At 43.0% G+C, this 14,294-nt stretch overlaps 1 protein-coding gene across 1 annotated transcript in view; it reads left to right on the top strand.

Annotated features, from left to right (window-relative positions):
* The window catches only part of creb3l1 (cAMP responsive element binding protein 3-like 1), an 84,929-nt gene that overhangs the window by 33,812 nt on the left and 36,823 nt on the right, over positions 1 to 14,294 (top strand). Inside the window, exon 3 of the mRNA XM_073462477.1 lies at positions 10,046 to 10,132. Coding sequence (XP_073318578.1) covers positions 10,046 to 10,132 — 87 coding nt within the window. The remainder of the gene's footprint in view (positions 1 to 10,045; positions 10,133 to 14,294) is intronic.

Here is a 14,294-nt window from a genome sequence, read left to right as displayed (position 1 = left end):
GTTTACCTCCTTTTTTTCAGATTCGGTGCCGGTGAAGAATACTCTTTTCAATTCTTTTTTTCGAGAATTACTTTGAGTTCTTTGGTTATCCAGGGTTCATTGTTTGGGAAGATTGTCACTTTTTTGGAGGGAACGATGTTATCCACACAAAAGTATTAAGTAGTGTATGAAGACACCGTGTCCACTTGCTCACTGATGTTGCTGGGGGGGCAAGAATGTTATCCTAGTCTGTGGATTCGAAGCATGGGGTGAATGTAAACCAGGATGAAAAACCGGCCGGAAGCTCGATGTCACAGCTCGATGTCATGACCATTGAGCACCAGCGTGTGTTTACATAGAGACACACACCGCCGCCATGTTGTTTCCCAGTGAGTTCAGTGTCTCGGTCAAGCCTTCAATGTGTAACATGTCATCACTGTCGTTTTTTTTTTAACCACGTCTCCGTAAATGTAAGAATGGAGGCAGTCCAGTATTCATGCATGTGGTTAACGTTGGCTTGCAGCTCGTCTGTTTTGTGACGCAACGAGCGCCCGGTGTTTACATTTCTCCCTCTTAAGTCTGGCCCTAATTCCACCCTTTTTCTTTCCCCTCCTGGTTACCTTGTTTTTGTTGGAATTTGAGTCCCCTTTTTCCGAAGAGTGGTCCTGTTGTATCTCCTCAGGAAACGTGTCTGTAGTAATGCCTTGATGGGGGTGAAGTGAGGCGAGCCGCAGCAGAAAGTCTCGGGTGTAGGTGACTCGCGGCCCGTCGGGAAGATTGAGATCGCTGTAGTCAGCTGAGATAACCTCCACAGACAGCCAGAAAAGCAGAAAAGCTTTGTTTGTGTTTAAACCCCCGGTTTAAACACAAACAAAGAACAACAAACAATGGCGGAGCTGGCGAAGATGCTCATGCAAGTTTGAAAGTTTAAAAGAAAGGAAAAAAGGCAGCCAGATGCTGTTATACCAGTCGGTTGGTGTCTAGCGCGGCAGACAACATGTATGTCCACAGACAAACCAAAACACAAAATACACAAAATACACAAAATATACAAAACCATACAAATCAACTACTCTACGAGCTAACCGGTTGACGGCACGAGCAGCGACCCGGAAGTCTATCCTATCCTGTTACAGGTGTCATGTTAAGTTACTGCTGAAACATGAAACATTTCCTGCAAAACTGCTTCTTAATAAAAGCTTTTAAATGACCAAATAATGGGGGACTAGTTATAGGAAAGGAAAAGTGTTTGGAACTGAATTTGCAGAGCAAGAGTTAGTGATGGGTCATCAATAGTGCCCATTCATTCTTTTTTCAAATTTCGTTCTGCTACTGCTTCAGCATACGTTTAGCTAGAGAAACCTTCAGCCTTCCTATCTTTTCAGCTTTTTCAAATATTCAGCTTTTTTGAAAAAAAAAAATTACAATGGGAGTAAGTGGAGAAATCTTCAAATCCTCTTCAAACCGACCCCACTTTCAAACCCTTCTCCTCCTTCATAGTTTCAAGACAGACATCATTCCAACTTTGAAGAAGTTACGAGACTTTGGACTATTCCGCTTGTATTCAGCTTTTCAAAATCATTTACAGTTTTGAAATTATGACAGTTTTTAGTTTTAAGGTTTTTTTCACCCCTCTTCAAATGTTGTTCATGAATGAATGTTCAGCGCTGCAGAGCCCCTAGAGTTGAGAGCAGCTGGAAAAACTTCTGACAAAATCATCTTCAGTTTGATTTAAATCCCATGTCTTTTACTTCACATAGGCAACTTTTAGATAGAACAACTTTTTTAATTTTGTCGTCTTTCAGCCAATGGTCTTATTTGAGATGTAGGACTTACACTTTTGGCTGTAGAAGCCCTAGAGCGACAAGCACTCCAGCAACTCTCCCATAAGCCACAATGTTAATTTTCAGCCTACATTTCTGGAGGAAAGCAGACAGTACCAGTTTTGTCACTCACTCTAACTCCCTCATTTTTCACTCTACAGAAATAAAAAAAGACATCACAGAGTTCAGCAATGTCTCCTGTTACTCACTGTATAAATACTTTGGCCATAACCCTTACAGTTTTTTCAAGACTAGCAGGCTTCAGCATACGTTCAGCTAGAGAAACCATTCAGCTATCAGAATGTTCAGCTTTATAAGCCCATTCAGCCTATTACTTTTCAACCTTTCTGCCTGTAGCGCTCCCCTCAGTAGTCATATTGGTGAGGGCAGGGCTTTTGGGTTCTTTTAAGATATTTATCAAATATTGTTAACCCTGATTAACTCAGTTTTAATTATTATCTTGGATTTCCTGTTAAAGTACACACGTGAAATGTTTTTAACCTACCTATGAATTCACCTTTCTTAAGTTATAGTATTAATAGAGATTTTTAACCAAATGGGTCTGGATATGTTTCTCTCAGAATGAAATGATAACCTCTTTCCAGTTAAGAAATAAAGTACCACACACAAGGTTTTAGAAAAATAAGTCTCAATTATTTACTTAAAGAAAATCACCAGTTCTTATGAAATAAAATTATTAAATTAAAATATGACTGTTCTTTTCTTAAACCTTCAAAATAAAATGTCCCTTTTCTTCAGGAAAACACTGTAAGTTAATTCTCTCTCTTTTTAAGGAAAACTCTGTAAACACTGTACCATATATAAATGCACTGACAACAATGTAAACAATTTTAACCCTCAAACGGATTACTTCAAAAAACCTCAATTTAACAACTTCAGTCACTTAAACACAATTTGTGGGCCCACACACACACCTTAATGCACTATCTAAAGCCGGCAACTAAAAGTATTATAAAACCAAAATAAAGTAGCAGGCCTGATGCGGTGCTCGTGTTCGTTGTAGCCCAAAACTTAATGGCCGATGGATGATACCTGAGGTAAGGTTCCTGTCCCGTCCTTACTCCAACAGTCACAGGTCAGCATCTCAACACGGACTCCGTCGGTCTCTCTTTTCTCCTTCCACATTGCCAAGAAAACTCACGGGCAAAGTCCTGGTTGCTCCCAGCTCTGTCTTCAGGTCGAAAACAGCGGATAAACCCCTCAATCTGTCCAACTCAGGGAATCAACTTGAACTGTCAGGAATCTGTAAACTCCTGCAACTCTTGAAGAGCTTCCTGTACTTCAGGCAAGACTTTCTTTGATCTCTTTTGTGTCTCAGCTCTTGTTCTTGATCTTGTCTTGTCATGTAACTTGTCCTCAGTCTCCACTGTCGGCATTCTCACAAACTGTCCAATCGGCAGGAGATGATCACGATGGAGAGTTTTGACTCCTCCTCCTCAATCCTCCGGTTTCACTTTGTACACTGGAAGGTTGGGCATCTTTCCCAGGACCACATAAGGGATAGGACTCCAACGACTCTCCAACTTATGTTTTCCTTTCAATCCTAAGTTCCTTAGCAACACTCTGTCGCCGATATCCAGTGTCTGGAATCCCACTCTTTTATCATAGGACCTCTTGTTCCTCTGATGAGTCTTGTAGGCCGCTTCAGAGGCAAGCTTGTAAGCTCTTTGCAAGTCGTCTTTTAGCTTGGCAACATAGCGGGAATGGCAACCGTCAGCTTTGCCATCAGGAGAGGTTCCAAAGCACAAATCTATTGGAAGCCTCTCTGCCAAACATTAAGAAATAGGGTGAGTACCCTGTAGCATCACATTTGGTACTATTATAGGCGTGAACCAAGTAGCCAATATGTTTACTCCACTGCCGTTTCCTTTTTTGCCATGTTTAACAGCTTGTATGGCAGATCGGATGGCTGCATCATCCTCCTGAGCTTCCATCAGCTCCTGTTTAGACATTTGCCCCAATGATTTCAACTCCAGGTGAGTTGGGAATGCATAAATGTCGGGCACACAATCTGGAGAAGCTCCCAACTGATCTACATACCTCGGTGGACTGCCCGCAGAACCAGGGATGCAGATTCGTTTGCAGATGGATCTCACACCAGACTGTGGTATGGTCGTCCATTCCTCTGAACTCTCATCAGGCATATTCCTTGAGAGCAGGTCAGCGTCTATGTTGTGTCTGCCTGGTCGGTACTAGACGTCGAAGTCATAGGTGGATAAGGCAGAGAGCCATCTGTGCCCCACAGCACTGAGCTTGGCGGTCGATAGCACGTACGTGAGCGGGTTATTGTCCGTACGTACGGTGAATCTGACCCCATACAAATAATCATGGAATTTATCCACAACTGCCCATTTAAGTGCCAGAAACTCCAGCTGGTGAATGGGGTAGTTCCTCTCAGATGTCTTTAGTTTCCTGCTGGCGAAGGCGACTGGTCTCAGACCCTCACTGTGTTCCTGATAGAGGACGGCGCCAAGCCCTTTCAAGCTGGCGTCCACATGCAAGACGTATGGCCTGTTGGGATCCGCAAAGGCCAACACAGGTGCATGAGTAAGTCAGTGGATAATCTTGTGGAAAGCCTCGGTGCAGGACTGGTCCCATCTCTCACCAAAGGGCTCGGACTCTTTGAGGTAAGTCTTTGTGTTGTCTTTCTCAGGCATCTTGCCCCGCTGGGTTGGAGCATAGCCTTTTGTGAGCTCAGACAATGGCCTGACAATGGCTGCATAATTGGCGATGAAACGGCGGTAATATCCACAAAATCCCAAGAACGATTGAAGAGCCTTCAAGTGTGTAGACTGTGGCCAACTTGTAACTGCCTCTATCTTGGCTGGGTCAGGCGATACTCCATCGGCCGACACAGTATGTCCAAGGTATTTTACCTTTGGGAGACAGAATTGACATTTGTCAACTGAGATCTTCAATCCAACCTCTGCCAGACGATCAAGGACTTTGAGAAGTCTGTCTTCGTGCTCTTCTAAAGTTCGGCCAAATACAATCAGGTCGTCGAGGTAGACAAGGACCTCAAGCAGGTTCATGTCACCCACAGCCTTCTCCATTAATCTTTGGAAGGTGGCTGGGGCTCCAGTTATCCCCTGTGGCATCCTCTCAAACTCGAAGAACCCCAGTGGGCAGGTGAATGCCGTCTTCTCCTTATCTTCCTCAGCCATGGCAATTTGGTAATAACCGCTCCGCAGATCAAGAACGGAGAACCACTTGCTTCCGGTCATTGAATCCAACACATCATCAATACAAGGTGTTGTGTACTGATCTGGGATTATTCGGCTGTTTAACAATCGGTAGTCAATACACATTCTCACGGCTCCATTCTTTTTGCGAACAATCACGATTGGGGATGCATAGGGGCTACGAGACTCCTTAATGATCCCTGCACGCAACAGTTCTTGGAGGTGCTTTCTCACGTCTTCCAGGTCAGCTGGAGCCAGGCGACGAGAGCGCTCCCTGAACGGCCGTGGGTCTGACATCCGAATCGTGTGCTCTACTCCCTTGGCCAAACCGACATCCCATTCATGTAGCGAGAACACCTGGGACCTTGTGGATAGCTTTTGACGGAGTCTCTCTTTACACTCCTCCGAGACAGGTGAGTCTCCGAAGTTGATCAGGTTTGCATCGAACTCAGTGGCAGCTGTCTTGGACGGAGAGAGAGAGGAGTGACTGTATCTGTCAGATACATATGCCCGATAACTGTTCCCACTGGTATGACTGTCTCTGTCAAGGACTCATTTTGGACCAAGATTCTGAAATGGCTGACGTTCACTTCTTCGCTGGGCACCACCATAGGCTTAAGTAGCACACCAGCTGGGAGTGGAGCTACAGGAGATGAGTCAACCATCAGGATTTCTTTGTCGACATGGAGCTTGTACTTGACTTTACAGACTGCCCTACAGTCACCACCAGGGGGCAGAGTCAGTGGGCCAGGACCTTGCCATAACACACAGCCAATATCATCCTCCTCTTCCAGGGCTGTGGCGGTGTTAGGCGCTGTTAGACTGTCGTCTCTGTAGCATACTTGTACCCCCAGTGTCTGGGTAATGTCAATGCCATTGTCCTTACATTGCTGCACAAGACGTCGGATGTGACTGGCATTGGTCCCCACAATGACAGGAGTCTGGTCTGCAGTTCGGGGCTGGGGGCAGATAAGGGCGAGGACGGTCACCGTCTGGTCGGCACCTGCAACCTTTGCTGGATATTCAACGTCGACCACTACATATCCACGGTAGGGATAACTGATCTCAGATTCACTTAGCCCCCACAGGGCTAGACCAGACACGGGGCGTATTGGGACATCAGACAGGTAAGTTTGATACCAAGACTCAAAGATAATGGTGACCTGAGAGCCACTATCGAACAAAGCATCACAGCAATGTCCATTTACTTTCACAGGTACTATGCTGGGTGGACCAATCAAGCCTTCAGGGATGCCAGCCGGCTCTGATGAGGTAACAGCACTTTTCTTGACCCCACAGTTAACTTCATTGGTGGTGGCATCACCAGACTGTTGTCTGTCTTTTGTCACCTTCAAAGCATGAATTAACTTTCTGATAACCTTGGCTTGATTCTCTGGGTTGCTGCACTTTGTGGCAAAATGTCCGCTCTCACCACACCTATAGCAGAAATTCTCTTCAGACCTTTTCGGTGCTCCCTTGGGGGAGTTGGAGACCTGTTTGGAAGCCTCCATGGTTGAAACAGCAACTGCAGCATCTTGCTTAGACACCTTGTCACTAGTTTTCTGTTTTAGTCGTTTCAATTGTTTTTTCAAGGCAGCCAGCTCAGCGTCTTGCTTGTTCTCAGGGCTAGGCGGTGCATTGATGGGTGTAGCCTCCATTGGCTGATTTGGTCACTACTGATGCAACCATTGACTTTAGCTCTTTTATTTCCGCCTTCAAGCTCTGGATCTCAGCTTGCCTTGTATCCACTTCTGGATTAACATGCACTTGATGTACTGAGGCACTGAGCTTCTTTCTAGAAGTTTCGTACTCTTCCTCAGCACGAATTTCAGTCAAAAGCTGTAGAAAGTTTGGGGGCGCATCCTTCCTTTCCCTCAAGCGCAGCTGGATCAGCATCAGATCTGAAGCGACAGCACCCCTTAGCAGTTGCTCCAGATGGGCTCGATCCATGCAGCTAGCAGGGAGGCCATCTCTCTGAATCACCTTAGCTAGAGACCGCTCTAGACGTCTGAGAAAATCTGATAATTACTCTCCTTTTTGCTGTTGCATTAGCCGGAATGCGAAGTAGAGATCATCGCCGGACTCAGCACTTCCAAAAGCACTTTCAAGGGCTTCCAAGCACTCTTTTGGGCTGGCGTCAGTATTGGCGTGCCGCACTGCTTTCACCATTTCTAGTGCGGGCCCCTTTAAACTTCCAATAAGTCTGCGTCTTTTTTCTCTGTCAGAGCATTCCGTCTCCTCCACCATAAGCCATGCCTGCTCTAGCCAATGGTCAAATGGTTCCTCACCTGGCGGCGTTGGTAAGGCTCCCGAGAACATGCGTAGTCGACCATAACTCCCACCATCAGCTGGTTTGGTTGTCTTATCCAACAAATCTCCGACAGCTCGAAGGATGGATTCAGTGGAGCTAGCGGGCGGGGGTGTACTGGGGAATAATGATTGGAGGTCCTCCATTGTTTTCCCTTCAGCCTGCAGCAACCCTTTTAGTTTACTATTAAACTCTTCAGCAGCTGCCTGTGTCTCTCCTATGATGGTAACAGGCCACGCCTCTCCCCCATCAATAGGCACAACTTCAGGAGGAACACTCTTCTCTTTCACAGTCTCTTTACTCTCACACAAAACCATCCGTCGGTTTAGTCTTGCACTGAAGTTTCTCCCACGGACACGCACCCGTCCTAAAGACTTGATAGTTTCCAGTGTTTCCTCCACTTTACTGATCTCTACATCTTCTGGGACGATGGTCATAAGCACATGAGCCTCATCCAAACCCTCACCACGGCACCAGCGTTTTAACTCTGACACTAGTTCTGTTTTTTCCATGTTAATACTGTTTGTAAATTAACTTAGTAACTTTAGTTAGTCACTTTACCCTTAACTCTTTTGTTTTAAACTGAAAAATCCAAGACGATCCAAGCGGTGCCTCCATTTTATGTAGCGCTCCCCTCAGTAGTCATATTGGTGAGGGCAGGGCTTTTGGGTTCTTTTAAGATATTTATCAAATATTGTTAACCCTGATTAACTCAGTTTTAATTATTATCTTGGATTTCCTGTTAAAGTACACACGTGAAATGTTTTTAACCTACCTATGAATTCACCTTTCTTAAGTTATAGTATTAATAGAGATTTTTAACCAAATGGGTCTGGATATGTTTCTCTCAGAATGAAATGATAACCTCTTTCCAGTTAAGTAATAAAGTACCACACACAAGGTTTTAGAAAAATAAGTCTCAATTATTTACTTAAAGAAAATCACCAGTTCTTATGAAATAAAATTATTAAATTAAAATATGACTGTTCTTTTCTTAAACCTTCAAAATAAAATGTCCCTTTTCTTCAGGAAAACACTGTAAGTTAATTCTCTCTCTTTTAAAGGAAAACTCTGTAAACACTGTACCATATATAAATGCACTGACAACAATGTAAACAATTTTAACCCTCAAACTGATTACTTCAAAAAACCTCAATTTAACAACTTCAGTCACTTAAACACAATTTGTGGGCCCACACACACACCTTAATGCACTATTTAAAGCCGGCAACTAAAAGTATTATAAAACCAAAATAAAGTAGCAGGCCTGATGCGGTGCTCGTGTTCGTTGTAGCCCAAAACTTAATGGCCGATGGATGATACCTGAGGTAAGGTTCCTGTCCCGTCCTTACTCCAACAGTCACAGGTCAGCATCTCAACACGGACTCCGTCGGTCTCTCTTTTCTCCTTCCACGTTGCCAAGAAAACTCACGGGCAAAGTCCTGGTTGCTCCCAGCTCTGTCTTCAGGTCGAAAACAGCGGATAAACCCCTCAATCTGTTCAACTGAGGGAATCAACTTAAACTGTCAGTTCACTTGTAATGAGCTAACTCAGTCTTATACTTCCAGGCGGCGAAACGTTAGCGTTAGCATTAGCATTAGCAGTAGCACAAACGTAAACAGTCTCTGAAGTTCGTGTAGAAATTCCTCCCGTTTCTCAATATGCAGCTTGTCACTCTTCTCACTGGTTGTCGTGCAAACAATCATAAGACACAAGTTACACACTGGTTTGTGCACTTCTAACTCACAATTTAACTCAGAAAATCTCTGTGTCACGCTCACTCTTTAGCTTAACTCTCTCCGCTCGCTCCTAGCCCTGTGCTCTCCCTCACTCGTCCGTGCTGAAACACCTGAGATCTGACGCTCCGGCCAATCGCTATTAACCCCATCAATGCTGGTTTAGACAGTTTTCAGCAATACATTATCTTTTAAATAAAATAAACATAACAATTTTTAAACTGCTTTTAACATTGTTATAATAACTTCTTAAATGAATTCCAACCTTTTTAATCACACTATTTATAGGCTTTGATTATTAAATGATACTATAAGCATCACTTATACCCTCATGCTTTTTTAACCGGGTTACATGCCTTTTCAGCCTTTTGATATATTCAGCTTTTTCTGCAAAATTTTCCCCATTCATTCTTATGGGGAAATTTTCAACCTTTGTTCTGCTACTGCTTCAGCATACGTTCAGCTAGTAGTTCTACTACTACTACTGCTACTACTTCAACTACTACTACTGCTACTACTACTACTACTACTACTGCTACTGCTACTTGTACTACTACTACTGGTACTTCCACTACTACTACTACTACTACTACTACTACTTGTACTACTACTACTACGACTACTTGTACTACTACTTCCACTTCTACAACTTCTACATGAGGGTGTGAAGTGTAGTGCAATGCATTGTAGTTTCATGCATTTCAGGCATTAATTTTCCAGTTTATTCAGCAGTTTTTCTGAAATCACTTCAGCTGTCAGCATTAACACTGTGTTTTTGCAGGAAATGCACATTTTTTAGTTACTCATTGTAATTGTCCAGCAGTGATATGACTCATGCACCATTTGCTAAATATTGTGGCTCTCTCTGTAACATCCTGAATGCCTGAATAAAGCTGTAAGGAACATTTACACAATGGGCACTTAAACTATGTCCAGCATAGTATGTTTGTTATGTTATGTTTTCCATGTCTAAAAAAGTGTTTTTGAATCTCACAGATATTCAAGCAGAGCACAGCTACTCATTGAGTGAAGACTCTGCCCCTCAGAGCCCAGCTTTGTCAATCAAAATGGACCAAGAGTCTGGTAGGTCATCCTATTCATTTAAAGGCTTCACTAGATTTTATATTCATTTGTTCTTTACTATCTTACTGTGTACCTCCTGAAAAGAAGTACAGCCAAGCAAAACTCGGCTGCTGATGTTTAGTCTGGTTGTTTGCCACATTAGCTGTCTTGTTGGCTCAATTTTCTGTCTTATATATTATTTTTTGTACAGTCTCACCCTGTGTGCTGTCTATCAATTAGATTGGCTAAATCCACATTCTTTCATGTAATATGTGATATGATCGACCCTTTCAGTCCTAGGCCAAAAATCTTACTTTCATTTATCTGAATGGCTCTTTATATCTTCAAATATGGATGCATTGCACATTTTCTTTTTCAGAATAACCTGAACTGTTTGAAAATGAAGGTTTATTTCATGTGAATAGTTGCTTTCAAGATTTATGTTGAATTATAGATAAATGTTGAAATGTTAAAAAATGCATTTTATTTGAAATCTATGTTTTTCATTGAAAGCATTTCAAGCCCAAATCAAAAATCCATCCATCCATCCATTGAAGATATTGGCTGCAGAGATGTCTGCCTACTCTCCAGTATAATGGAAGTAGATGACGCTTGGCTTGTAAGCACCAAAAAATACATGTAAAAAACTCAATAGCAATGACTATGTCCCTCATGTCCCTCATGACCTGGTTACTCAAGATAATCCACAGACCTTGTTGTGAGCACTTTCATGTGGGAAGTTTTTTTTTCAGAGTGTGGACTGACGGACGTGTGGACTACAGTACTTGTCGAGGCTAACTCACGAAGCTAGCTAATGTTACAGATCAGCTGAAGAGGACGCCATAAATGTTTACATACTGTTTTGTCACAAGCTTGAGCCTCTCATCCATCAGTAGATACATGCTTCCTTCTGCACAGTGATACAGTGTAATTCACTCAAAGGAAAAATGGATCCTACATCAAACTGCTAACAACAAGGTCTGTGGTATCTTTAGTAACCGGGGTCATGATTTTGGGAAAGAGACATTGCTGTTGAGTTTTTCAAATGTAAATTTTTATACATACTATACTAAACGTATTTGAGAGAAGGCAGACATCTCTACAGCAATATCTCCAAAACTTGGCAAATCACACCAAAACAATCTAGATGGATAAATAGCACCACAGGTAAGAGGAAAAATATGTATTTTTGATTTTGGGGGGAACTGCCCTGTTAAGTATAATGGGACACAACCAAACTTTGCTAGCCTCTTTTAAAGCTGGGGTTTGTAGAATATGTGAAAAACGCATGAGACTGGGATGGAAACAACTGCTCTCCCCCCTCCCTTCCCTGTTTCGACTCCGTAGCTCCACACTTTCACTTTCCACTCTCGTGGACGCGCGCGACTGTAGCGCTTGGAATATTCACGTCAGAACTTTTCTGTCATACACTAGCCATGGCCGAATTACAGGTAAGAAAGTACTTTACCTTTCTCTCCTGAACAAATTGAACGTATGAACAAACAAACATTACTTTTGCATTGTTTAGAAGAGCGATAGAGATTGACAACAATAATTTCTTGCTAACGTCTCAGCATGACATAGCCTACATGTCTGGCACTAATAACGCTACGATATTTGTCATACTGACGTGATACTTATACAGCATAATCTAATGACAACAGCAACACTTATATATCACAGGAAAGAGGTGTGAATGCTAAGAATAATAAAACTATGTCTAACGCTAAAGTAAACAATTACCCCCACGTGCACGGACTATCGGAGACAACCACTTTATTCAGACACTTCTTTCTTTTCACCGCAACCTGAAAATAAATAATAACTGTCACATCCATATTTACACGGCACACGTCCTCTGTATGTCTTGTATATATAACGGTATTGACAATACATTTGACGTTGACTTTGGCTCTGACTTGCTTGTAGCTGTCGTGAGCCTTTGGCTACGGTTAGCATAAAGCTAATCAACTCACAACATTACTCGTGAATTGTGACCACAAACCGCCTGCTTTATTAGATTCATGGTCATTTCAACTACACAGCCAATTACTACCACACCTTTAGATTATTAGCTACGTAAAACTTACATTGGAGGCTCACCTGTCCATGAGAAGAACAGCAAGCTCAGTATCCAACTTCAGCCCGATGTAGGGGTGGGCGATATGGCAAAAATATCATATCACGATTTTTAAAAAATAAAATCACGATTTCGATTTTATCACGATCTTAAATCAAAAAAAGAAAAACATACAATTTAGGCCAAAGAACCTTTCTGAACAGATTTTAATTTAAATAGTTGCAGTTTTGCCAACATGTGCAAACAACGTAAACATACTAAAAGGTAAACAACAACACTCTGATAAAGTGCACTCTTGCAACATAAAAGGTAGCTTTCAATAAACATGAAAGTAAAATATCAATGAAGACATTACTGTTTGTTTTATTCAACACAGTCATTTTAACAGGATTTAAGTATCCAAACACTAAACAGCTTATTGAAAAGGGTCAAATAAGTCCGTCAGTGGTCGGACTATCCGACGGGGGGTGGGGGGGTCGCGGGAATTTGAACACTGTACAATTTACCGTTTATTAGTGGCCAAGCGCGACCTATCCATGCGCCCGTGTGTGTGTGTGTGCGTGTGTGCGTGCGTGCGTGCGCGAGAGAGAGGCGGCAGGTGGAGGGGCTAACTGGCATAGATGAGAGATGGTGAAACGCTGTTTTTGTTTTTGTTTTTTTGTTGTTTTTTTTAAAAAGCGACCAACTCCTCCGTTTGGCTTTCAGCTATGGCTCTCCATGCGGCTACCGCTACACACATAAACAAGGAGGCGGGTAAGAAAAGCGTGTCACTGCCCGTAATTCGCTATGATTGGTCGGTCAGGTTGACGACCATATGTTTGGTGCGTCGGTGCATCAGCATAGAACTGCAATTTATAGAACGTGCCCTCGACGATCCCACGATCTCTGCACTTTGGCAGATCGTCTACACATTCTGATCCTTCACGATCTAATATCGTCATATCGCACACCCCTAGCCCGATGCTATCGCTAAGCTCTCTCCACCTCGGATATGCTTGTCCAATGTTTACACGCAATTTATTCTGTCTATTGTCACTCTCCCTCTTAGACTCTCGTTTCTCTACATCAGTCTTCCTTTTTTTGGCTTGCTTAGCCGTGTACGCTTTTGTCGGTAATGCCGGGATAGCGGCTTTTCCTGCCGGGTCGTCCACCGTTGCACCTTCACCACCGACTTTGGTCGAGCAACCAATAGGAACGCCCAAAACAGCTTGCTCTGTAAAATGAACTGTGATTGGCTGAACACTGCCGTCATGGCACTGAATTTTTAAAGCCTGAATACAGAGCCAAGAGGAGACACAGAAGTCCAGTGTTCTGTCATAACACTATGAATTACAATATGCTGAAAGGTTATTATTGATTTTTGACCAAATGATGCCAGAAATAACTTACACACTCCAGCTTTAAGCAGAGGGCAGGAGGCCAGCATTCCTCTGGTACTGATTGGTCTGTTGACTGTTATACAGTATTGTACGTAAGAGCAAGTGTCTGCTGTAGTATTATATTATATATTATATATATATTATAACACACAGTGACTCAGATCCTGCTATTTTATCCTCTCTCCTTCTGACTAATCTTCCTTACTCTCTCCTCTTGTCTTCTCTGTTTTTTGTCTCTGCCTGTCTTCCTCTGTCTCCGTCTGTACCTGTCTTCCTCATTCTGTCTGTCTACTCTCCGTTTGTCCTGGGGAGCCTGCTATCTGAGCAGCAGGATCCCAGTCTGAGCAGTTTTCCACCAGCTAAGCCCTGCCCACCTAACACACACACACACACACACACACACACACAGACACACACACACTCTCTCTCTCTCTCGCTCTCTCTGTCACAAACACACACACACACACACACACACACACACACACACACACACACACACACACGCTATGACTAGCATATGGTTTTGACTCTTCAGCTTTAGCCGAAGTCAGTGGAAACTCTCTTTATTCTGTCAGGTTCTCTCTCTACCCCCCCACCCCCCACCCCCCATAACTCATGTTTTCTATCTTTCTCTCCTTTTCTTTCTCTGTCCCCTTAATCCAATTAAATCCACTTTATTGCTTTGACTTTCTTCTTTCCTGTGTTGCCAAATTCCACATTGAAC

The sequence above is a fragment of the Pagrus major genome, chromosome 24 (assembly GCF_040436345.1).
Source record: "Pagrus major chromosome 24, Pma_NU_1.0".
NCBI classification, from domain to species: Eukaryota; Metazoa; Chordata; class Actinopteri; order Spariformes; family Sparidae; genus Pagrus; species Pagrus major.
Note: the sequence above shows the minus strand (reverse complement) of the source record. Positions and strands in the feature narration are given on the sequence as shown.